Here is a 25,226-nt window from a genome sequence, read left to right on the forward strand (position 1 = left end):
GACGCCTAACTTCTCTTGTCAATATTAACTCCATCATTTATCACATAAACATAAACAATATAGAAGATAGTTACGTAACTCTGATCAAAGTTAGTAATGTTGTAGTACCATCCGTTTGCAGAGGAGATAAGATCTGATATTTAGACGCCAATGTGTCGTTCTGGTACAGTCAACATCCAAAGTCCATTGGCACTATCAAAATTGCAAAATACAAATAAAAAATACTATATAGCAAAATAACCTAGACATTAAAGTATGCATCAGCGAACACAGATTTTGCATACCTACTATATAATGTAGAGTCTAGTCAGGTATTTTGTAATTTTAATAGACCTTTGTTGGTGATCGTTCTTTTCTTCATCTGCCTAGGTATGTTAAAATGTGCTCCCAGTCTTTGTACCGGTTAGGTTACAGTTGAGAATTTAACTTTTTTTTACAGTATTTATCTTTAACCGACTTCATAGCGGACTTCATAGTGCTTGTTATTGGTAGTTGTTTGGCTTCAAGACTATATGTTACAGTCAAAGATCGTGTCTTGTAAAAAGTTCAAAGATGTACTAACGAGAGTTGAGAACAGCGTGCTTTCTGAGGCTCAGTAACTTTTTACGTACTGAAAATCGTAAGCTCATAAGCTGCAAAAAATGCCGGTGAATGCCACATCTACGTCATGGTACAAAGTCTAATAATTTTTTGTGCTCTCGTACTTGTACCATTGCAGATGTTTATTTCTTCGACATGTACATAATTATAACTCCATCTTCGAAAAGTGAGCAGCCAAAAATCCGAGTATCGGTATTTGCTAATATTTACCAAATCAGTCGACCAAAATTATAAAGAAGCTGTGAAAAGGATTTCAGGTTTTCCCGCTTGTGGTTACCTGAATTACATGAATAGGTAAATATTTGAAATATTGACAACGGAACCCATAGCTTAAGAGCTGAGTTAACCTCTAATCTGGATTCAAAATGAATTCAATCTGACTCCCGAGAGCCCACGCTATAAGAAACTCCCATCTGAAAATCCGTAGATCTATATACCTTTATACATACCTACTATCTATTGTCTTCATCAATCGTAGTCAAGCAGGCGCCAATTCCAGGAACAATCGAATTAATTCCAATAACTGCCAATACAAACAGGAAAACTAGCCATTGATATCATGAAGACATCTAATATGGCACCACATATCATGTACGGAATCATTCATGTCTTCTGTGAAATCAAAGGGAAACCCACTGATCGAATGCATTACCACCAATATTAGGTCCTCCCCTAAACAAACACAAACAACCTTTATGTTCAACCTTTCAAGGTCTATAATCGCTTAAATCATTATCTAAGAACGGTCAACGAAATCGGTCAGCCGGTACGACGCCAAAACTTCAGAGCGCATGATAAAATGCATGGCACGTGATTTTCAACTCTAATCCTGGTTCATAAGGATCATTTGAGGAAAACTGATGGGTATGACATAACGTTGTGTCCGCATAACTGTTAGCGTACACATGCTCATGATTATAGGTTATAAAAAGTAGTCGCTTGACAGACGTCAATTGAAACGCAAGCGCACCAAGAATAATCGCGAAATTTTGACATTTTCAATGAAAACGTGAACCGCGAAATACGAAAAGTGATAACAGAACATCGAATTCTGTCATGCATCTATTTTTAGTGATAGTGTCTAAAAAATAACCTACAAGCGACTTTGTTTTTTTTTTCGTAATATCTGACACGGCGCCCGGAATATATTCAGCCATGGACCGGCGGAAAAACGAAAGTAGTTCTAAAAAGCAGATATTGACTGCTTTAGTTGGTGAGTTTATTTCAAGGGTATATTAATTAAAATATTACTATTATTGCATTGTTTGAAGGATGTCTTATTTTAATGGGTGTCACGTTCGACTGACGCATTCTACCGATGCCATAGGCTGCAATTGCTTACCTACAATGTCAAAAGTAAACCGATCAATGACAGAGCAATGCAGTCAGAATATTTTAATTATAATTCAAATTGCACTTTAGATGCACTGTGCAACATAACACCGTTGCAAATGGAATGTAAACAATAATTTATTTAGAAACTTCAAATTAGCTGAGCTTTACATATAAACAACATTCGTAGAGTACAACTAACACATTTATTTAGGTAGGTACTATATAGGTAATATCAAGTTATAGGTACAGATAGTCTAGGACAGGAAAATTACAATATAAAATAATTACAGAAGTACCTAATGTTCAAATCATGAAAGCCTAACGTTAATATAACATAACGTTCTACCAGGAAATAATTAACTATGTAGGTAGATGCTACCATTTTAAAAACATTTTTACCATGCTAAAAAGGTACCTACATTCCTGCCTAGTCTGCGAAATCAGGAGGGTATTAATATGTGGTCACCATGTAGCCGTTACATACCTACGTTACAATTTATGTCCAATCACTGTGTAAGCAATAAACTTTCAAAAATTAACACCTTCCTATTAGTCTTTTCTATTCTATACTGAAAACAATGTATTGCAATTTGAACATATCTGACAATATTTGCGTAATATAGGTGGGCGTTTTGACGAAAATGCCGACCTATATTACATATGGTATGCTTAAAAAGTAATTCGAAACAATGGTTTAAAAATCTCTTAACTGCTAAACCTTGCTGAAATCATCTTAAATAACTATGAATTGACATTGCAACAGTATTTAATTTAAACCAGTATCGGAGCTATCCACAAAAGTACTTACCTACATAAAACCAAAAACACACAAAAAACAAATAAGTATGAAAATAAAGAAAAAGGTTGGTAAAAAAAGAAGCATCTCCAACAAGCAAATTTTCTTTTTTTTCAGTAAAATCTTACGACCTTGCTGAAGGATTGAAATTTACTATTAAGAACCTTAGTACATAAATATTCATTAAAATTGAATGTAACGTTAAACAACACAGCAATTACTAGAATAAATAAACAATTTATTGTAGAAGGCATACATGTCACTATTAATTATCAACAGTATATTTTATTTCATGAAAACTGAAAAATGGCAAGTCACGCCATTGAATCATAAGCAAACGTTTCAGTAGTTACAGCATAGTTCCGCGTAATTTATAATGAAAACGATAATGACTGCACAGTAATTAAACTGCAATATTTAACATGTTACCCCTTTAATGAAAGAATCAATTACAATTTATTTTTCTGTTTTCGCGCTAACCTGCTCTTTGCCAAAATCGGCAGCAGCTGCATTTAGGGTTGCCAACTTTTTTTACAAGAAATAAAGTATATTCAGGTCTATGAAGATGATTAAACAGTATTTTAGCAAAACAAACAGTATTTATTTATTATTTTTGTAAAAATATATTTGTGAGCGTCTAAATGTAACACATAATAATGTGTCTGCATTTTGATGCTGAAAACAGTATTTTGTATACTTTTTTTTTGTTAAACAGTAAAAAGTATAATTTAGTGAAAAACAGTATAGTTGGCAACCCTAGCTGCATTGCTGATTTGTACGTATTCATATGAATGGCTTTCCATCAACGCGGCAGCAGCACTTGCAGTCTCAGTTAATGCAGTTGCAGTCAACAAATCTCTTCCAAAACACACCTTTAATAACAAACTAAAGCCACAATTTTTTTTCAGTCAACAATTTTCATCCACTCTTTAGTAAAAGCATTCAAAAAAACCCTCTTTAATATTCTTCCAGCAACCATCCCAACGTTCACATACGGCATCCAGATCGGCTGGCTGTCTCCCATGGGCCCGCTCCTTAAGTCTGCATCAACGCCTGCTCAAGCGCCGCTCACTGACAGCGACATCTCGTGGATGGCCGCCGCACTACCGCTCGCCGCCATTACTGGGATACCGTTCTTTAGTTACGCGTCTGATCATATTGGGAGGAAGATCTGTGTGATATTAGTGTCTTTGTTGTCTTGTGTAAGTATTAATTTGTGTCGAAAGTGTATTAGACACTTTATACAAGAAAACATTTGAAAATCTGCACTCTTACAGCGATTTCACACTAGTGGATTTTCCGTTCGATTTCCGAGAGGCGACGACACGTGAAACCGCGCGATGTATGTTGTTATTTGGAGTATGTGGCGCGTAATGAACGCGAAAAATCCACTATTATGAAAGCGCTTTTACTGTGGTTATGGGACCAGCGGGACCCTCCCCGTGTGAGAAGAAGCCTGTGCCCAGCGGTGGGACGATAAAAAGCCTAAAACAAATGGGACCAGTTGTAAGGGAAGAATTCCTTCACCATGTTTTTGCACTTAAAAAAAACGCTCAAATAATCCAGCTTGAGAATTCTGAATGAAGATAAATGGAAAAACTAATATGACGTAACCGATAAAACGGAATCTGCTGCATCGAATGTTGTCTAAGTAAATACGAAGAACTAAGCCTTACGTAGATCTTATATGCATACATACATACTACGTAGATAAATATTTGTTTTACATAATAAATGTACGACAAACTTGTTTTCGCAAAAGATAGTTGGAAGGCCGTGTTCTTGAATATTGTAGGTGTTTCTAACAATTAGCATCGTTAAGGAAATTGGGTAATTAAAGGGTCATTTGTGATGCTTAAGTGCATTTTATTGTGCCCTTCAAATAGTACATTTACTTTACTATAATTTCGAATGGGACTTGTCTTGAACATGAGCTATCATTGCCCAAGATTTTCAAAATCTTGAAACTTTAAACACGTATGGGTATTAAGTATAGGGAATTGGGCGGTGATGCTTCAAATGGTGCCATATTTTAACGAGAGGGAAAGCAATAAATTGACGTTTATAAAATCGCAATAAATAAAAAAAAGTAAAATAAATATGGTAATTTGTTTGAACTCCTATACTAAAACCAATCTGTTCTCCTATTCCAGATATCTTGGACAATAAAACTAACAGCGATCATGCCATCAGCGCTCATCGCAGCGAGAGCAATAGCCGGCCTCGCGGCAGGGGGCTGCTTCGTAGTCGTGCCAGTCTACGTCAAGGAGATCTCTGAAGACACCCTGCGAGGGGCCTTGGGGTCCCTGAACATGACTGTGTGTAAACTAGGGGTCATATTCGTGTATGCTGTTGGAATGGCCGTCTCGTATAGAGTGAATCAAGCTGTGTATTTGGCGGTGGCGTGCGCGCATGTAGTCGTGTTTTGTTTTATGCCGGAATCGCCGAATTATTTGCTGAAGCTTGGGCAGGAAAAGGTATAGACTGGGTTTATGATTTATTTTAGAGGTCTTTCAAGTCCTAAATTATAAAAGTATCTTAAGATTTGCTCGTATTTGTTTTATGAGAAAATTTTGTTATCCCTTCATGAGAAAATTTAGATAACACTAGCGGTTCATAGTATTAAGAGAACATAATGATAGCTATATGTAGATAAGATAACAAGAGCGAAATTTTACACAATATGTAGGTAATCATCATACTAAAAAATGCACCCTCTATTTCAACCCTCAAAATATCCCCGCATTGTTCCAGAAAGCCGCCAACACAATATCCTGGCTGCGCAGCCTGAACAAGAACCACAAGGTAGTGGTGGAAGAGATCCTCAAGCTGAAGGAGGAACAGCGCCAGTTTGAGGAAACATCCAGGGTGTCACTGCTCAGTGTGGGTAAAGTACGAACAAAAACAAATTATTCAATAGTACTGTACTGTAGCTGAAGATAATAATGTGACATTAGACAATAGGAAGATATAGCTGAATGAAATCCAAAGGTACATTCTACACTAATATAATAAAGAGAAAAAAAATTTTTGTTTCTACCAAAAAGGCTTCGAAACTACATCATTAATTTGAAAATTTTTTTCACTGCTGGAAATATACGCTCTTCTGGAGTAACATGGGTTATATTTTATCCGGGCAAGGACTATTGTCCTTGCCCGGATAAAATTCCCACGAAATGTGGGTACATAAATAGAAAATTAGGAAAGCTGACTCCACTACACAGAGAGAGGGAGAAAAATAATAAGAAGATAAGAGATAGGTAAAGATATTAGATTTCTCTTCCTTCCTTAATGTAAGTTCAGAGACATAGACACCATGCCAGTCGAGCTAGCTCAGCATGGTATGGCATCGCGTTTTGATAGTATGTTTATCACCAGGAAGAGAAACCAAAGAACTCATAAGATCTTCGTCAAATATCTTCTTATTGTCTAACGGCACATAATTATCTCCAGTTAAAGTACTATTGTTTTCCTAACTACGCAATAAAACTTAGTATTCAAGAGTCTTGCAATAAAATGAACAAACATACTGGCTATTAACACATACCTACGCAGATTATTCTCCTTAAGCTTACGTTTACCTGGAAATGTTTAGGAAGATAATTTGCATGTTGAGATAGGTAATAAACACAAAGTTTGCTTATCTTCATTTTAGATGTTCACGAGGAAAAGTGTAGGAATTATTGAAATTACAATAACCCTTAATTTGGCAAGCATAATCTTTATCAAATTTTATTTAAAAAATACTGTAGTCTAATTATTTGAGGTATAAGGAAATAGAGAAAAATATTCAAAAATTTTTTTTTTCAGTAATTGCGCTGAAATAATATGTATCTTATTTTACACATTGCCAAATACGGAGGAAGGTATAGTTTTTCGATAATGTATCCAAAAGGATACATTACCAAATCGGGGTTATAAAATAAAATAGTTAATTGGTAAGAAAATTTATTTTTTTACATGGAAATCGTAAAAACAGTTCCGTTGTTTAGTTAGACATAATCTCACATTACATTTTATCCGAATCCAGTGAAGGTGTTGAGGCACTACTATAAGAATCATGTTGTATTCCATAAACTGGCAAAGATGTGTTATCTTCCTCATTGTCTGTTGTGTCACTGTTGTCCGATCGTGCATTTCCTGCAGGAATCAACGCTAGAATGCGCTTTGATCTTGCTCGTTGTAATACATACGAACAAAAAAAATTGCACATGCAACCAAACCAAACCCAAGCAAACTGAACACTGAACTGTTTATATGAAATTATGTCAAAAATTATTCAAAAAAAATCTAAATAAAAATTAATTTTATCCTACGGAACCTTACATGCTGTAGGGTCTCACATGCGTGTAGTTAATATTTTTTTTATGTAAACATTACGAGAAATTAAACGTGCGATAATAGGTTAACTTTTGGCAATGTGTCTTTAAAGATACAATGTCGTATAGTCGACATTTGAGCAAAGTATCTTTAAAGATACATTGAGGTTTGACAACATGTCATGGCTCGATAAATACATTTCTATGCCATAATTTCAGCTAAATCGTTAGTACATTACGTTACACACATAAAATAGTAAGAACCTGACATCATCACATATAAAAAATAATAAAAATCAATAAAACTTACAGCTTTGTTGCTTTTCGTGTCTGTCATTTTTTCAGGTAGACGTAAATAGGGATGTCCAGTTGTTGAAAATGCAATAGACTTACTTTTCCTAGTGATGTCATGAGTCAAACTTTATAATTAAATCGATCAATTCAAAAAAATACAATTATTTAATGTTACAGATTTTTTTCAAGTTGTTGTATCTTTAAAGATACATTTTCAAATTAAGGGATAAAAACCTCATTTTACACCCTCTTGGATAAATGCATCATCATCATCATATCAGCCAAGGAACGGCAAACACCCCCGATCATTATATACCATATCCTCTACTTATTATAACCGACAGTGGATTCTCTAATTACTAGAATATTTGCAAAGTACCCAATACCACAAATAATTGCTTTTGCCGATCAAACACGCACGAACATAAAGTAAGAAATGCACTATAATGCCGCTCTTCCGCAACACTGAATAAATACCTATAAAATATGGTACAAGGCAGCCCGTCTGATTTGTATAAGCCTCACATTATTAGGTATTAGCTTTGTCTAGATTTCTTGAGTCGCAGTAATTTAGTAAGACAGCATTTACCTATAGTTCCTTACAATTAAATCAAGGCATATAATCATCTATTAATATTATAAAGCTGAATGATGAAGTTTGTTTGTTTGCTTGAACTCACTAATCTCAGGAACTACTGGTCTGATTTGAGAAAAACAGTCAGTGTTAGATAGCCAACCTATTTATCGAGAAGGGATATAGGCTATTTTTTAAATAGCTGACCCCTAGCAGGAGTTCCCACGGGATGTGGGTGAAACCGCTGGCAGAAGCTAGTTAAATATAATGTATGTTATGTATGCTGGTACGTTATCTACATAACCAGTAAAGTCTAAATAAAGCCATTCTGAGATAACAGGATTTACATAATACATGTCTGTGAGATCTGTGAGATCGTTATGCTGTAATTCCGCTTCTAAACCAATATCTAAATTAGTCTATGGCTTAATTGTTCTTCGCACATCTGATTAAACTAGTAATATAATCTCGTCGTTAAGATTAACTCTTTCTAATCTGTGTTGATGTATTTGACCATACAACATGGCAGAAAATTCGAAATATTTTGGTGTAGAAACAGAACAATAGTATAAGTATTATTTCCATCAAGTACAGAAGCCGACCCCTACATAGTTCGAAAAAGGTTCGGGACATGATGACGATGTCACAATGAAGTACGGAAGCCAGCACGTCGAGCTAATTCAATCTGTAAAATATTCCCAACCAACATTGAACCTTACACTTTACGAAATAAAGTTAAAAATCTTTTAAGACATTTGACAGATTGTAGTAGCTTGACGTGCTAGGGTTCTGTACTTTATCTACTTAACAAATCAACGAACATCAGAACTTTTACTCTACGTAATACTCAAAGCACCTATTACCTCCCAAAAGTTCGAGACCGCACGACCTTCTCGGCGCTTCGGATGACGCTGGTCCTCATGGCGATGCAGACGCTCTCCGGGTGCTTCGCCCTCATGAACTATGCAGCTGATGTGTTTCACCGTGCTGGCACTCAGTGGAGCCCTAACACGCTCGCGCTGGCGGTGGGCTCACTGCAGTTGGCTGGGTCTTTCTTTACTACAGTGTCTATTGAGAAATTTGGGAGGAAGGTAAGATGCATTTTTCATTGTGAAATCGATTCTTTGAACAGTTACCTACCCTTTTGTAGCACGTTCGCACATATGTATGTGTTCTAAACGCACATGACGAAATTCCGGTAATGGCTAGCTGATGGTGGTAATTGTACCTATCTAAAACAATGACCCCACCTTTTTAAATTAACGTAGGTACTCTCAAAAAAGTAAATAAATGATTGTTAAGGATATATGATATCGAAATTTGGTTCAATAAAGATCAAATTAAAGTAATAAAAACGTGATTACTAAAAAAAACTTTAATACAGGGAAACAATCAACTAGCTAGTTTATTTATAAAGTCGGTCCAAGGACAAAAGCCGTTTTCATCAGTTTTGCACCACTTCAATGTTATTAAAACTATTTCCGGAGGATACTCCAAAGACAATTTAGTCCCAAGCCTTAGCTGTGACCAGCTTGGATATACATGTTCCACTTTCAAATAATCTTTTTTACCATCCGTCCACCTTTGGAACACGAAACTCCCGCCAATCGGGTACTTTTCAAACTGATTTGGTAAAACTACTTCTTCAAACCCTAAGTTGTTTGCAATGGAGTTCATATTATAATCATGGCCGATCATCAGCACCAGCTTTGCCATTTTGTCAAAGTTCTTAAACTTATCACCCAAATACTTCATGAGAGGCCCTCCGATATCTTTCGCCACCGTTGTATATCGTATGTAGTGGTCCTGTCGAGTGATTTCAGTCAATAACTGCCATTTTTCCGGTGTCGTAACTTGTCCCCACGCAATGTTTTGTAAAGGCAGACCATCGTAGTAACTCATTGTGAAAGAATCTAAAACAGAGTTGGTAATAAACAGTGGTCCTTCAACCCACATTTCTTTACCAACTACATAACTTATTGTGTTATTAGTTGTGCTCAAGTCGCATATCCCATCTTTCTTGCAAATGTCTGAACTTTCAATCTCCAAAATCTTGTTCATTTCTCTAAAAGCTGGTATCAGTTTATGGATGCGTTCCTGAAGTTTCCTGTTCACTTCTTCAAGAACTTTTTCTCTATACTCTTCAGTGGTGTTACGTATTATAGGTGTGAACATAGGGTCGGAGCCTGATATGTTTCTATGGTGAACCGGCACGTTGCAGCCTTTGAACATGGAGTCGAGGAATGCCCTCGCGGTTGCCTTGGTCCTGTTGATTGAGTTCGTGAACGCATACACTGTGTCTTCACCAGGACAGCCTTCAGGAAGAAACTGTTCCTGGTCAAACCACTGTCGGAAATATTCCCCAATGTACCCTTCTAAATGGGCTCCTTTAGGGGTCAAATCTCCCCTCTGACCCCTCCACACTGGCCAAGTTTTTGCCGTAAATCGCGGAAGGAATTCACCCAAAGGATACCGCACATTATGCCGACCGAATATCAAAACTTGCTTCAATTTCAACTTCGTCACATCTAAACCTTCACATAAAATAAACAATAAAACTATAAATTGTAACTTCGGCACCATTTTTATCAACTTTTGTTTATAGTTCGAATACTTGGTTCGTAATATTTTTATTCTTAATTTCTGTAGTAGGTAGTTCACATGTCTGGAGGTTAAACAAGACTAGTTTATCTTTAATATGAATTTGGCACGGTAGGCGAACTTGTTGTTCAATAGCGTGACTTTAGATCTTAGGTATTATGTATTATAATTATTGGGAAGCCAGTTGGACCGGACCGTTAGAGTAAGATGATATTGATTGGTGACTAATGAAACTGGTTACCGCCTAAAATACGTTACACTATTGTTCAATGATTTGCCGGCAATTCAACAGTACATAGTTTTAATTCCATCCACGCTATGCATTATCTTCTTCGAGTGAATTAGGTGCTTTTCACGAAGAATGTACACAATAAAATACTAGAACGAAATTACTCCTATCGTCAAGGTTAATAGATAGATTTCCGTCCCTGTGAACTATAAAACCATTCTACACTACATTTGAGTAAGCACTTAACTTAAGATAAACAATCTTGATATTGATCTTGATATTTGATATGTAAAAACTCAGTCTAAAAATAAAATGCGACAAAAAATCAATGTAAATACAGTAATAACACTTAATCAATTGAAGCATTACTTTATAGTTTAATATGTAGGTACCTATTAGAGTAAAAAATACTGTAATATTGTTTACCTTTAGTTTAGAGCCTATTCAAATGGAGAATGGAGTATTCCTACTACCGTTTCATTGTCTTATTAGTTACAACATAATTATAAATATTAATAATTATTCATTAGGTATATAGATTTGAAATTGAACTAACCACAAACAAAGCAACTTTTCTATTGAAATTCAAGAATAAAACCAGCCAAGTGCGAGTCGGACTCGCGCACCACGGGTTCCGCACCGATTTATAAAACAGACAAATAATTACGTTTGTTGTATGGGAAAATATTTATTTAATTCTAGTTTTCAGTATTTGTTGTTATAGCAACAATAATACATTATCAGTGAAAATTTCAACTCTCTAACTATCACGGTTCATAAGATACAGCCTGGTGACAGACGGACGACGGACAGAGGAGCGAAAGCAATCCCGTTTTACCCTGTGGGTACGGAACCCTAAAAACTTCGTAATGTCCTAAAAAACGTTATGCCCTTTCAGATACCCCTAGCCTGCAGTTCCCTAGTGGTGTCAATATGTATGACAACCTTAGCCACTTGCTTCCTACTGGGTAGCGGCGTGGCTAGCTGGCTGCCGGTCGTGGCTGTGTGTGTCTGCATACTGGCCTATGGGGCTGGACTGGCTCCCGTGCCTATGGTTATAATGGCCGAGGTTTTTACTTTTCAAGTAAGTTTGAGACTTTTAACAAACTTTTCGAAGATATCATAAAACTGAAGAATAGTCTTTATTGAAATGATACAAGAAAATCAAGAAACATTTTATAGTATTTAAAGAACAATCGGATAAATGAATAGGTGTGCTTCTATTATTAATTGGACATACTAAAACAGTACCTAACGCAGGGATGGTAAACCTTTATTGACTTACGTGCCAAATTAAATAAAAAACACAATGATAATTATAGAGGCGTGCCTTTATGGCAAATACTCAGTTATCAGAATAAGTAAAAGATTATCAAAAAGTAATTTGTTTAGATGGGCTTATTTTCATAGAATATTTTAACAGTACCTAATGCTCAGATCTCCAAATAAAATAGGCTCTATTCTGAATATGGGAAGTAGTTCCTATGTGGTCCGATTGAATCCACGAGAAATATTTAATAGTACGTCGTTATGGTCATAATTACAATTGAAAACTTGCAAAATAATGGCGTGCCCAAATTATTTAGCTGCGTGCCACCACGGGCACGCGTGCCATTGGTTCGCCATCCCTGACCTAACGCAACATTGCATGATTAGAATGTAGCCATTGTAGCATATAATTGTACGTACGTATAACATTGAGCTGTGAGGAAGTTATGTTTGGGGAATTATATTTCATGTCATTCCAATAACCTGCTTTTTTACTGACAGAGCCTTCCGCAAATTATCCGAAATGATTGATTTCTGAAAATATAAAACACTAGCTGTTTCACCTGATCCGAGGGAACTTTTTCCCGTACAAAATATAGCCTGTGTCACCCGGGATAGTGAAATTATTTTTAAAAACTTTTCAGTAGTTAGGTATAGTTATCGGCACGAATCTTGAGCTCTGACCTTCACCTCCGCAGAAGTAATTTATTGGGTCCCTTTTGTGGTATGAAGTGAGGCGCGTGGGCGGGGTAAAGCGGTGATTGGCCCGCAGTGCATCGCGTCATAGCCGTCAGTCGGGATTGGTTCTTTGCTATTAAATCGCTTATGCGCAGATGTAGGTCAGAGCTCAAGATTCGTGCCGATAACTATAAGATTCTGAAGCCTTTAGGTTACAAACATACAAAAAAGTTTGGTATTTATTAAACTACTGCATAATTCAAGGAGCCTTATTTCAGAAAGTATTAAAAAAAAAACACTCACCCTAATTCCAGGTGCGCGCACGCATGGCAGGGGCATCAATGGCGTTCTCTTTCTTCTGCAGTTCAATGACAGTTCTCTTCTACACGCCCATAGCCAACCAATTCGGTGCTTACGTCGTGTTCTATACTTTCGCGGCTGTCACTCTATTCGGGGTGGTCTACACTGTACTATGGGTACCAGAGACTAAAGGAAAAAGCTTGGACGAGATACAAAAGTATTGGAAAAAGACTGAACCTGTGTTTGTGTGATTGCCTTATCTTTTTCTTGTAGAGACTTTGTTGAAAGGTGTAAAATACATTCCTTATTTGAAAGTCCTTGGTTGGCACAAATGTGTTGTATTATGGATTTTTTTTAGTTTTGTATAAAAAATGTAGGTGATGTGTGCAAAAATTTGGTTGAGAAAATATCATGTAGGTATGCAATTAATTATATCCTTGTACCTCACTCTCTCGTACCTCATTCTTTTTCGTTATTTTTTATAAGCTCGTTCAATAGTTTTGTTTTTTTTTTTAGTATGAATATGTTGGTCCATTTTAATATAGGTATTAATTATTAATTCTAAAAGTATTAAAGAATCAGGTAATAGAAGTTTATTTATTCTCGAAATTAGGTCAACTACACTTACCAGTATTTTGGGGTACAAAGGAACTTTAATCGGATAAGAACAAAAAGATAATTATTCAATTAAGGGATTATATACTGCAATCTCATTAAACTGATTTAGTTATGAAGTTACTATAATATAAATTTATTTATTTGTAAAAATGTAGTTCTTATAGATAAGAATGAATATATCGATTCCTAGTACTTTTTGTATATGTATAATGATCGTTTTGTGAATATTTTATGGTGTTCGGGATGAGAAGATGAACTTTGTATATTGTATGTTATAGGTTAACTAGGACTAATAAAATGAAAAACTTGCGTATAATAAATGTATGTCTATTTATTGTTATCAGTGAATACGAACTAAACCTCTTAGTATAAAGGTTGTGACAGGTAAACCAAATGGAGCTTTTCAAATGGAAAACCACCAAGAAATGTGTTTATTATTTATTTTTGATACATAACTACAGAGAATCACTGCGACAGTGGAGCGAGCGCTGTGTCGCTAATATTTTCCGTTTTTGGTACACCTTAAATTAAATTTTATGAATAAAAAAGTTATGAATTAATGCCGGTCTTGCACGAATGTTCTGGACATCGGAGCGGGGTGAGCGAACCCTATAGTAACTAATCAATCAAATGGTACATGTCTTTACTTAGAATAAATAAGCTATTCAATATGTCCTTATCATCAGATCATACAGTGTAAATGTATTTCAAAAATCTGTGACCTTATTGACCTCGAGTTATCGAGGTACAGGGAGGAGCTACAGGGTTCAATCTCCGATAAAAACCTACAATTGATATTTAGAATAATATCACGAAAAATTAAATTATTTTAGTTGACGAATACCTAAATTAATAGGCCGGTATCTGAGATACGTCACACGTAAATAAAAATACAAAAGGCATATAATCGTTCAATATTTGATTGAGTTTTGTGTCAACGTAATTTAAAACATAGTCTAGAATTTTGTAGATAAAAGACGTGTTATAAACAGTCGTATCTCAGAGACAGGACAAAATCAACAACACACATAATTATAACCTTAAAATTAGCCGCTACGATGACCACAGACTAACCGAATATGTCCAACTGTCATTACAAGATACTGCAGTCAACATTCGTCCTCTTTCGAGGTCCAAACTATACATTACTCATAATAATGAAAAAATAAGAGACGCTCATCGACCAGCCGAAATGAAAATTATAACTAAAAACAACGAAAAAACAAACATTAAGATATTAAACTTATCGATTAAAATCTATAATACAGACTCATTATCTCTATTCTTAGATCGTTTTAGTTTTTCAATCCTGGATAAGTCCGATCAGCTTTTTGTTTTAAACACTACAGCTTACCCGCTGTGTTTTCGATGATACGATTTTAGGAGCATATTATAAGACCTGGTTACATTATTTTAAACTTAATTAATTACCAAATGTATCAAGTGTAAATAGGTCTTTTAATAGCTATTTATTCTTAGTTTCAGATTTTATTATCAGTCACATAACATAGAATTGACTGCCTATTTTTGTTCCTTTCATTTTGCCAATACTACCCAAATATTTATGTATATTGGGAAAGAAAAGAGAAAAGCAAATTAGGAACTCTAAAAGGACTATAAATAAATACCATGGCGATAAATAGAATTCATTATCAATGTAAAATATTAGTTTTTTATGCGTGACGTGATAAATATTATGCGAAGGCCATTAGAAAATTTTATTGAGCAATTTATTATGACAATTATATGCATAAACACTTAGGTATATTGCAAATGAGCTGTCAGCTTTTATTTATATGTTCAATTAATTTGATCACATATTTCCAGTAATTGCAAGTAAACGTCATGATTTTTTTTATTGCACTAATTATGCCTCGATTTATAATTTGTGCATTTATTTGAAAGCCCCTTTCTACTTATAATTGAAAAAGCCTTTTATGATTAGAAGGATACTGACTTTCTAATCTTTAGTGTTTATAACGTTATTTACCTGGACTTTACAAGCCTGAAAACAGCTTTTTATAGAATGTAATTTCTGTAATGGAAATCGGCATAAACCTATCCAGCTTTTCAGTAATTTGCAGATTATATTTGGCATGTATTTCATTAGAAAAATAACGACCTGAGAACTTGATTTAGGCAATGATTTATAGAAAATGATTTTGAATTCGCTCGTTATAATGAATATTTACATTTCCATGATAACTTGTTTTATGCAAATGGTCGTGGCATGAGATATTGAGGAATTTCAAAACATTGTCTGGAACTAAATAATTGATAACTTAGAATAAATTGGCAACTAGTTGAACATCAACATTTATTAGTACTTTTGACTTCTTTTTGAATCTACGACTGATTCAGATGAAAAAATTATGTCGAAGACTTGAAAAACAATGAAGCGTAAAAGCTAGATTGCATGAAAGGAACAGACACCCAAAATTAAATTAATCCCACGCCAAGGCCACAATATTATACCCGATTTAATGGCACTTTCCTTCAACGATATTCACACCAATTTACCACTACAAAATACACCTTATTCCTTAAGAAATAAAGTCTATTTTACAGTAGTGAAATGGCTGACATATTCCTACAATAACGCCAAGTGAAGTATTAATATCGAATGAGTAACAAACGATTCGTTTCCATTCACTCGTTCAATGGTTAGATGTAAATACGAGTAGCCAGTCTTCATAAGGTTAGCTTATAACATACATGACTTGAGTTTTGTCCTAGATTTTTGTCTTAACACTCAGATATTATGACAATGTCAATCTCTTTTCATCTCTCTCTGGTGGTGTCGGATCTATGAGAGTGAAGGAATAGTGAGTGCACCTGTGTCTGCGCAAATGCTTGTGCACTATCATTTATGCGCAGCTGGCTGATCTCCTTACAAGACAACGCCATAATTATAACGATTTAGCTTCATCATCTTCGGTCATTAAGATAGACGCTATATATGTCTATGACTGAAGAAACTGAATCGGTGTAATATCTGAGTGTAAAGAACTAAGGTAGCAGTTGAATGTTGAATACCTATAAATTGTGTTAATAATTAATGAACTTGATTTACAAGTATGTTAGTTTGGTTTATGCCGATACCAAATCTTGGTAATTGGCAACACTTCTAGAAAATGGCAAGGTTTGTGTACAAAACTGAAGTTAGTAATATAAGCTGTCAATCTATTATGAACGTTATCTTCATAAGAATAGAGTTGTAAATACAATTTTTTCGGCAGATTCACCATAAAGATTTTATTTTTATTTGACTTCACAAAATGTCAAGTATGTTTATTTGTGTCTATGGCTCTTGAAATACAACTTACTGAGTAATAGGTATACCAACGCAACTACTACCTCTTTGAGAATTGTCGATATAATAAAACGTCCATTTAACACTTTAAATGAGATTTGTATATTGATGAGTTGTGTACAAAGATTCAAGTGCCAACATTGACGATAGATAACCGTGACAGTACAAATGTTACAAATCAACTATTGAACTTTATACAAATGTAATTCATTAATTCAAGGGAGCTACATGGTTTAATTAATTTATTATATTTATATTAGGCTTATAGACCTCATAGTTCTATTCACCATAAAAATACAAACAGCAGTTCAATATACATTTTGCTGCAGACATCGTAAGACACACATTTTACTTAAAAACAAACAATATAACCAAAAAGACTAACCTAACATCAGCTTAATCAACTGTCAAATTCAACTGACAGCTGAATACAAACGTCAAAATCGATTGACAGTTTCCTTTTTCTTATTCATACAAATGTGAGTTTACTTTTTAAATTTCGTACATCTTAGAGCTGGTTCTGACCAGCCAGTATGACGTCAAGAAGCTTATTGAAATGACTGGAGACCTACGTAAAGACCACATTTGTGGACATTCAGCCAAGATTTGTTATCTAAATCTTTCTTTTATTGGTCTGTAGTCTTTTCTAGAAGTTTCTTTCGTCGTAGGTGTGGTTATCTATCGCTATGCTAGTACTTACTCGCTGGAAGTTCCAGCGGACGGCGGGTCTCAGTCGGTGACCGCGCGTTTCGCTTGAGGCTCTTCTAGCTCCGTTTCAGGGGGGTTCTCTAGGCCTGGTAGCTGGATCTGTGTGTCTGACGCTTCTGAAGGCTGGAGGAGAAATTTAGGTTTAGTTTGTGGAAATACGCTGGGAATTCTGTATTGTGGTATGAGGTTGAATGACTAAAAAGCCCCAGCAAGTTTTTGCAAATGAAAAGGTATCAAATTATAAATTAGTCGATAAATTTATTCGCGTACACACTTGAAATAAATATCAGTGATGTAAAAGCATCGTGTATAGTGCACTTTATATGTCAGTGCGCTTCTTCAAGAAAACTACATGACTCCATTACACAACTTAAGCTATATTATAAAAACTACGCGTGACTGGCAATTACGCTTAGTTCACGCAACAATTCATTCTATGAACGAACCGGAGTGACATTTATTATTTGACTGTTTTTCAAAATGATTCAAAGCCATAAAAAACAAAGGAATGGGTCTGTTTGTGTGTTTGTCAAAATAAAGATCCAAATATATAAATACTTACATCAGTTATCATATATGTGATATCTAATATACTATTTTCTACTGTGTTTACCTTAGCATCAATACTCCCCGATCGTCCAACGGTATGCTTGGAAAACATCGGACAAGTAAATACATATACTATGTAGCTTAGTAAATATACATTATGAAGCGAGATAGAGACAAACGGAGATAAAGCAATGTAAGTAAAACCTGCTATTTTAGGTACATTTCGATGGTGTATGTGCACATGAAATATATTGTAATAGTTATTTATCAATGGTGTATACTTGAACCCGAATGACGTTTTATTGAACTGAGAAAAATATATTGGAGTTTATACCTGTGCTCTTTATTATTTCTATAATAGTTAGGAAAGGGCTCCAATTAGTACATGACAGATTACAACGCTAAATGGAGCCATTATCAGAGACATATGCTCTCCTTTTTAAGGTAGAAAGAAATACAATCATCCGGATTTAGAACCTCCTCCTTATTCAGTTAAAATCTCTTTTTTTAAAACCAACATTTTTTATCGACACACGTTACATGTTACACTTTTTTATAAGGTTCAAATACACACACAGACAGCTGTTTACCAACACATACAAGCTCAGTACATATCCTTATAGTAAGTAAATACATATTATACTGTATGAGTGCTCACCTCAACATCGTTAGCGTTCTCTCGCTCGGGCAGCGGACGCGGTCGTTTCTTCAACCGCGTGTTGTTGCCTTCCGTCGCCGCCTGGCGTTTCGGTTGGAACTACGGAGAAATAGAAGTATTATTTAGTATTTCTTGGGGAAATTCACAACGCCCCGAGATTCAAGTCGATTTAGTCGAGTCAAATTCAAGGGTCACCTAGAAAATTATGGTGTTTAAAATAAAATAACACGGCATAACTAAATACAGAGTCGGTTTAGCGAATGATGATTTACTACTAAGATAACTAACTAAATCTACGGTTTTACCAATATTGTAGAATGCTTTAGTTTAGATCGTAAGTATTTTTTTCGACAAATGACTCCTTCTACTGCGGGCGGAGTGTAAGAAGAATATAAATGCATAGTAAGAGTAAGAAATAAGACTATGACCTGTCCAAAACCACCATATTGATAGAAAAGGTCGAATTTACTGTATCCGTTTATACTAGAAACCGTCTGAACATAGTAGGGACTCGATCTAAGCGCGATATCTTGCATACGATTTTTTTTTATTGTATGTAAGTACACATGTGTTTGAGTAAATAAATAAATGATTATTATTGGCCCCAGCATTGTAGTGTCTTAACATAAAGGCGCCCCCACACGTACCTGCAGCTCAGGCGGCAGAAAGACGCGCGTGTTGACGAAGTAGTCGGACTGCGGCGCGAAGTACATGCGCGGGATGCGCGCGTCCGACGGGAACTCGCGCAGCTCGAACGACGACGACCGCGCCCAGATCACTGACATCGCTAGATCGCATACGGCCCACAGTTTCTGTACGAAGAGAAAAAATATTAAAAGATTATTAAATAAACAACAGAGAAAAACATACAAAGTAATTTTAAATTTCAAAGTACACATAACATTAACTTTTAGAGAATCACTTTCGTTTTTATTCCGCGAGACAACAAATTGTAAGAAAGAAAAGATAACTCATTTATTTTCGTCATCATCATCATGAGACTTGAATGCAAAATGCAATTCAACCAACAGTTGAACATATGCACATTATGCACATACAGAAAAGATGACATCATCTAAACCTCGTGAATATGCATAAAAGTTGACATGGCATAGAATGCCATGTAACGTTTCGAGCGTATGGTTCGGTTGTACAGAATGGTCTTTTGTGCATATGCGTGAGAGCAGCATAGCATTTTTCTACTAAGAAAAACGAGACAAAATCCTACAATGACTACAAAAGTAATATCGCTATACGTACATAATTGACAGTGTCATCGTCCTCGTTGAGCGCGTCCTTGTGCGTCTTCATGCGTTCCACGAGGCTCTTGTAGAAGCCGTAGCAGTAGAAGTCGTTGCGCGTGATCAGCGGCTCCAGGATGAACCACAGGCAGTTCTTTACGATCTGCGAATGGAGAAATGGTATTATTAATAGTATTATAAATAATTGTTCAAAAATCAGTATATAGCATACGTCATCATTGAAAAAAGATTCCTGTAAACGTCATTATTTTCATTATCTTGCACTAGGCCTAAGGAGGCCTGCCGGGGCTGCGGGCTTGTTCGAAAGAGTTACCGCGGCCACACGCACAAAAAATGCCCACGGAGAAACATGATGGGTTTTAGTCAGAGTCTGAGTCTGAGCTGCTAACCCACAGCGGAGGGACTCATTTGATGATTTTCCATCGGAAAAAATTGATTTCTTATTTCTTGCAAGCTGCAATATTGGGAAGGCAGTAAGTGTATGTATACCTTGAGCTGCGCGACGCTGTCGTAGGCGGTGAAGGCGGGGTCGTGCGTGAGGATGGGCACGGCGAACACCAGCATGTAGTCCGGCAGGATGTGCGGCAGCTGGCTCACTGCTCGCTCCACTGTAGAAATACATAGATCATGTTAATACACAGACAGTTATCATCAGATTAATGATAAGGGTAATATAACAGAAATAAGACAGAAGATAGTTTATCACGCTACTTATATGCAACTTTCATAAGTTTTTATGTACTTTCTAAATATATCTTGGACACCAATGACCGTGTTTCGAATGGCATGTTAAACTGTAGCTCCCGGCTGTCATTGAACATCCTTGGCAGTCATTATGAATAGTCAGAAGTCAGCAAATCTGACACCAGTCTAACCAAGTGGTATTGGGTTGCCTGGGCAACTCAATACCACTTGGTAGGGCCCTAATCCAGTAAGACTGGAAGCCGAGCCCAACATATTTGGGAAAAGGCTCGGAAGAAGAAGGAATAGTTACCTTTAGTGCCGACGGTGATGTTCCGCACGTACTCGCGGCGCCGCACGACGTCGGCCAGCATGTACTGCCGCACCACGCTGCGGATGCGGCGGTCCGGCTCCCGCCCTGCCAGCGCATACATGCCCATGAAGTCTAGAGGCAGGCACTTGTTGGGGATGCCCTGGAAATAATGGTAAATACAAGGTGTTGATTTGCATTTGTGCCATAGCTCAGGAGGAGGACATACAATACGTAAATAATCGATTGGAATTACAGTAGATGGGAAATAACTAATATGCACTGCTTTTTTTGTCATTGTAATGTCGTGGTATTTCCGAAGTAATCCAATTTTATGAATGAAATTTATGAGTGATCGTTGCGTATGCTTTGTGTTTGCGTTTGTGTGAGGGTGCAGCACGGTTTTAACGCCAGTAACATACGTGCCAAGTTTAAATAAGGCTAGATGACATTTACGGAATTCCGAAAAAAAATTAAAGAAAAAAAATTACGTACCAATTTTTTTATTGATTTGGGTCGAGAATCATTAGCGTAATTACCTCCTTGAATATGGCACGGATGCAAATCAACAGCTTGTATTTTAAAAAGTTCGCTAAACGTCATACCATCCGTTTGAGTTCATTTGGGAGAGTTGTAACGGCCCCGCCATTTGCAGACCATGGGGGGTGTCACTATATAATTTGAAATACTATGGCGTCGCGCTTCAATTATATCTACATATGTCGGAACGCCGGGACTTTGCGCGTCGTAGGAGCAGTTAGGCATACGATGCGGCTTTGCCTTACAACGCTGTACTCTCCTACTCGTACCGACGACACGAGGCGAGTGAAGGCGCGGTAAACATGGTGTGACATGACGTACATAAACGAATCGTCTCGCCCTAAATGTCTGAATGCCGTACAAATGTATGCGACTACTCTGTGGTTTACATTACAATTTAACAAAAAAAAAAAAGAAAAGAAAATAGATACCATACCTTTGACAATCCCTTGTGTAGTTTTGTAGCGAAAGCTTCTCTGACTTGAGGTACGTCATCCTGGAATTAAAAAATACAAGTATTATAACATGCCTTCTGCACCTTGAAATAATGGCTAGACCCTGAATAACATCTTATCAAATTAATGTATTTAAGTCTTTTAATATATCCTTTTCCTTTATAACTTTATTAAATTAATGTTTCAATTGTCCAGACGAAATTAGTTTCCAAGAATATTAATGAGATATAAACTCTTTTGCAAAACCCACACATGTAAAGTCCTTAAAACTAAGATTTCGCATAGGTGCCCGCTTTTTTTGCAAAAGTGTAATTAATTACGTACAATCATCAAATGCGACAGGTTATAGAACTGCTCAGCAGTGAACTGGTCGCCGACGCCCTTCTGTTCGCAGATCTTCAGCATCGCGGCGCCGGCAGCCAGCCGGAGATGCGCCATCTCAGCTTTCGATAGACGGTTTTGCTGCAAGATAGGAATACAAATTAGTTTTGGTAGTAAAGATGATCACGAAAATGAATTCGTCTATTAAAAAAAAAAAAAAAAAAAAACATTCTTGCTATGTAATAAGATAATAGTTTACAGAAATTGCAACTTTTCAGAAATCTATATCTATAAAATTGGAACCAAGTGAGAGAGGGTCAAACTAAGACAGTTCCGAGTCATTGGCAGTTATTTCAATCGCCTACGAACATTTACATTCCTAGACATGGGAAAAATGATTATGCGTACAATTTGCGTTCTAAATGTGTATAAGGCGTCATTTTTCCCATTTAAATCTACACCCAGTAAAACTAAATATATTCATACCGGATCACAATATGTTTATTCCGTAATTTAATTATTCTGTTATCATTCACATCATCAGCTCATTTTTAACTGCAAACGCACCTGTAACAAATCTCCTTTATGCACGATAAAAGCATTCAACATCCTGAAAGTCTTCTGCGCGGACAGTTCATCCTTCTTCAGTCCTAACAGCCAGCGAGCCATGCACTTGAGGCCTTCTAGCTTGCAGCGCGTCTCTTCCGGCAGCTGGTCTTCCGGGCACCAGGGCTCGTCGGGCACTGAGGAACTGCCTCCACCTTCGCGGACTAAGAGTTCTTTTACGATCTGGAACAAATTGTTACGTATAAATTTTCATGTAATGGATGACACAAAAGGTAAGTGGGAATTATAGGTATGCAGAATGGACAGTTGAGAAACGTAAAAAAAACTGACTATGGCAATGCTGCTTTTTTATAGTGCTTGTGTTACTGGGCTGAAGAATTCAGGTTACTTCGTATGTGGAAAAATGTTATAAAAGCACATGATGATCGTGATCTTCTTCTACATTTATTATCGTGTAGGCTACAACTTCACTAATCTACCAAGTCCTTAGAGTCACAGGTTTCTCTCAGACATCTCAGCAGATAGAGCGGCTGTGCATAGTACGTCGTATGTAGTCAACTTCGTGGCGGCAGCTAGAATTTTACAGCTATATTACCTTCCTGGAGACGATGTTCTTGATGTCTTGACGACAGCGTCGCCTTCAGCGTCTCCAGTACCGTCCGTGAGGGTGTGTGCACTACATACCTTCCTGGAGACGATGTTCTTGATGTGCACGGGGAAGTTGTCGGGCAGGTTGTGCGCCACGTGGCCGAGCGTCACGATGGCGGTGCGGTAGTGCTCCGAGTGCGGGGACAGCGTCGCCTTCAGCGTCTCCAGGATTTCTGTGAAGATCTGCGTACGCTGTTCTGGTACGTTCACGAATAGACATCTGTGAACAATACATTTTATATACTAAAACCCAGGAAAACAACTTGCAGTGTAGTGTCCGTCAAATAACCTTGTTCCTCCAACACGCAACATTGCTTGTAATGATAAGTTTAATTAAATACAGTATTGAACGAACTGACATATTTATAGTAATTCAAAATTCCTTTAATTTGACATTACATAGGCATGTAGACGAAGAGGGATTTTTAGTTACCTGACTGCATTCTTGGCCTGTTTGGGTGTGCCGACCTCTGCGTAAGCTTTACACAGAGTGATCAGCCGCGGGAACAGAGCCGGACACGCTTCACCTGTAAATAAACAGACTTCTATATTTGGGACTCTGTAGTAGGTACTACTAATAATGTGATCCATGATGACCCCTATTACTGAAGGATTAAAGGCTATTTATTGAAAACAAAGTTAGCCTATGCAGACTAATCTGTCAAAGAATAGACTTCAATGATTGGTGATTTCTTTTTTTTTTTAATTGGGCGAGTTCCTAAGAAGGTTTATGAGGGCGGAGCTAGTCACGTTCCTCGTCCCCCGATTCGCATTTTGGCGCTACTATCTTAGGAGATTTTGCGTCGTGACATCTCTGCTAGTGATTTTGTTCTCCATAAAAAAAACTATAAAGATTTTTCGCGTTTAGTTAAGTGCTTACTCAAATGGAGTATGGGGTAATCGTAAGTAGATACTCACTGAGCGGCCTATATTTCCCGAGGAAGGTGAGCGCGGCGAGTATATGCGGCGCCACCGTCTCGTCATCTAACTCCAGTAGTGACGTCAGCCGGTTCAGTATGTCTTCGTGTAAGAAGTGGGAGGGGAACACGAAGGACAGCATCACGAGGAGTTTCAGACCACGTTCTGCCGCTTTCTTCTCGTCGATACCTGCGGAAATAGGGGTAGGTTTAATATATGGTGTTCACCGTCATTATTTTATATGTATAAATTGCCCGTTGGGACACAGTTCTCAAAAACACACAGGGTGATAATAGATAGATTATTCTTTATTGTACACCAAGACACAACACAGGACATCACAACATACAAAAACACAGTACAATCGGCGGTCTTATTGCTAAATAGCAATTTCTTCCAGACAACCTTTGGATGGAGTTTATCTGTAGAACACAGTGAAAAACGGGCAGTTTGGGGTGTACATACATATAGATTATATATAATTGACAAATACCAAAGATATAAAAATAAAAGACATAAAATACCAAAAGAAATAAAAACTTTGAATTTAAAACTATTTAAAATACATTTGAAAAAATATCTAATTGAGAGGTGCTACTATAGCTTGACAGACTTCCTAAACACCTAATATTATGACATTTTTTCTTTATCGATTATAATTGCATCATTACAATCATATTTGT

General features: G+C 36.6%; 2 protein-coding genes across 3 annotated transcripts in view; one reads left to right on the top strand and one right to left on the bottom strand.

Moving 5' to 3' along the window:
* Positions 1-1,533: 1,533 nt before the first annotated feature.
* Positions 1,534-13,933, top strand: LOC124641149 (facilitated trehalose transporter Tret1-like). 2 transcript variants are annotated; one of them, XM_047179141.1, is made up of 7 exons: positions 1,534-1,813; positions 3,704-3,933; positions 4,885-5,208; positions 5,486-5,618; positions 8,792-9,009; positions 11,647-11,832; positions 13,010-13,933. In XM_047179141.1, exons 1-7 carry the CDS (start codon positions 1,756-1,758, stop codon positions 13,244-13,246), a joined length of 1,386 nt encoding a protein of 461 aa, XP_047035097.1. In that variant the 5' UTR covers positions 1,534-1,755; the 3' UTR covers positions 13,247-13,933. The 2 variants fall into 2 exon arrangements, with proteins under 2 accessions (XP_047035097.1, XP_047035099.1); XM_047179143.1 differs by lacking the exon at positions 11,647-11,832.
* Positions 13,934-14,036: 103 nt separating this feature from the next.
* Positions 14,037-25,226, bottom strand: part of LOC124641148 (sister chromatid cohesion protein PDS5 homolog B-B) — a 34,356-nt gene continuing 23,166 nt past the window's right edge. Inside the window, exons 8-19 of the mRNA XM_047179140.1 lie at positions 24,544-24,732; positions 24,059-24,152; positions 23,662-23,845; positions 22,978-23,199; positions 22,414-22,551; positions 22,071-22,130; positions 21,098-21,257; positions 20,593-20,711; positions 20,102-20,245; positions 19,489-19,653; positions 18,842-18,940; positions 14,037-17,757 (exon numbers count right to left, since the gene is read on the bottom strand). Coding sequence (XP_047035096.1) covers positions 17,656-17,757; positions 18,842-18,940; positions 19,489-19,653; positions 20,102-20,245; positions 20,593-20,711; positions 21,098-21,257; positions 22,071-22,130; positions 22,414-22,551; positions 22,978-23,199; positions 23,662-23,845; positions 24,059-24,152; positions 24,544-24,732 — 1,676 coding nt within the window. The 3' untranslated portion in view covers positions 14,037-17,655. The remainder of the gene's footprint in view (positions 17,758-18,841; positions 18,941-19,488; positions 19,654-20,101; positions 20,246-20,592; positions 20,712-21,097; positions 21,258-22,070; positions 22,131-22,413; positions 22,552-22,977; positions 23,200-23,661; positions 23,846-24,058; positions 24,153-24,543; positions 24,733-25,226) is intronic.

Source organism: Helicoverpa zea, chromosome 22, assembly GCF_022581195.2.
Source record: "Helicoverpa zea isolate HzStark_Cry1AcR chromosome 22, ilHelZeax1.1, whole genome shotgun sequence".
Taxonomy (NCBI): Eukaryota; Metazoa; Arthropoda; class Insecta; order Lepidoptera; family Noctuidae; genus Helicoverpa; species Helicoverpa zea.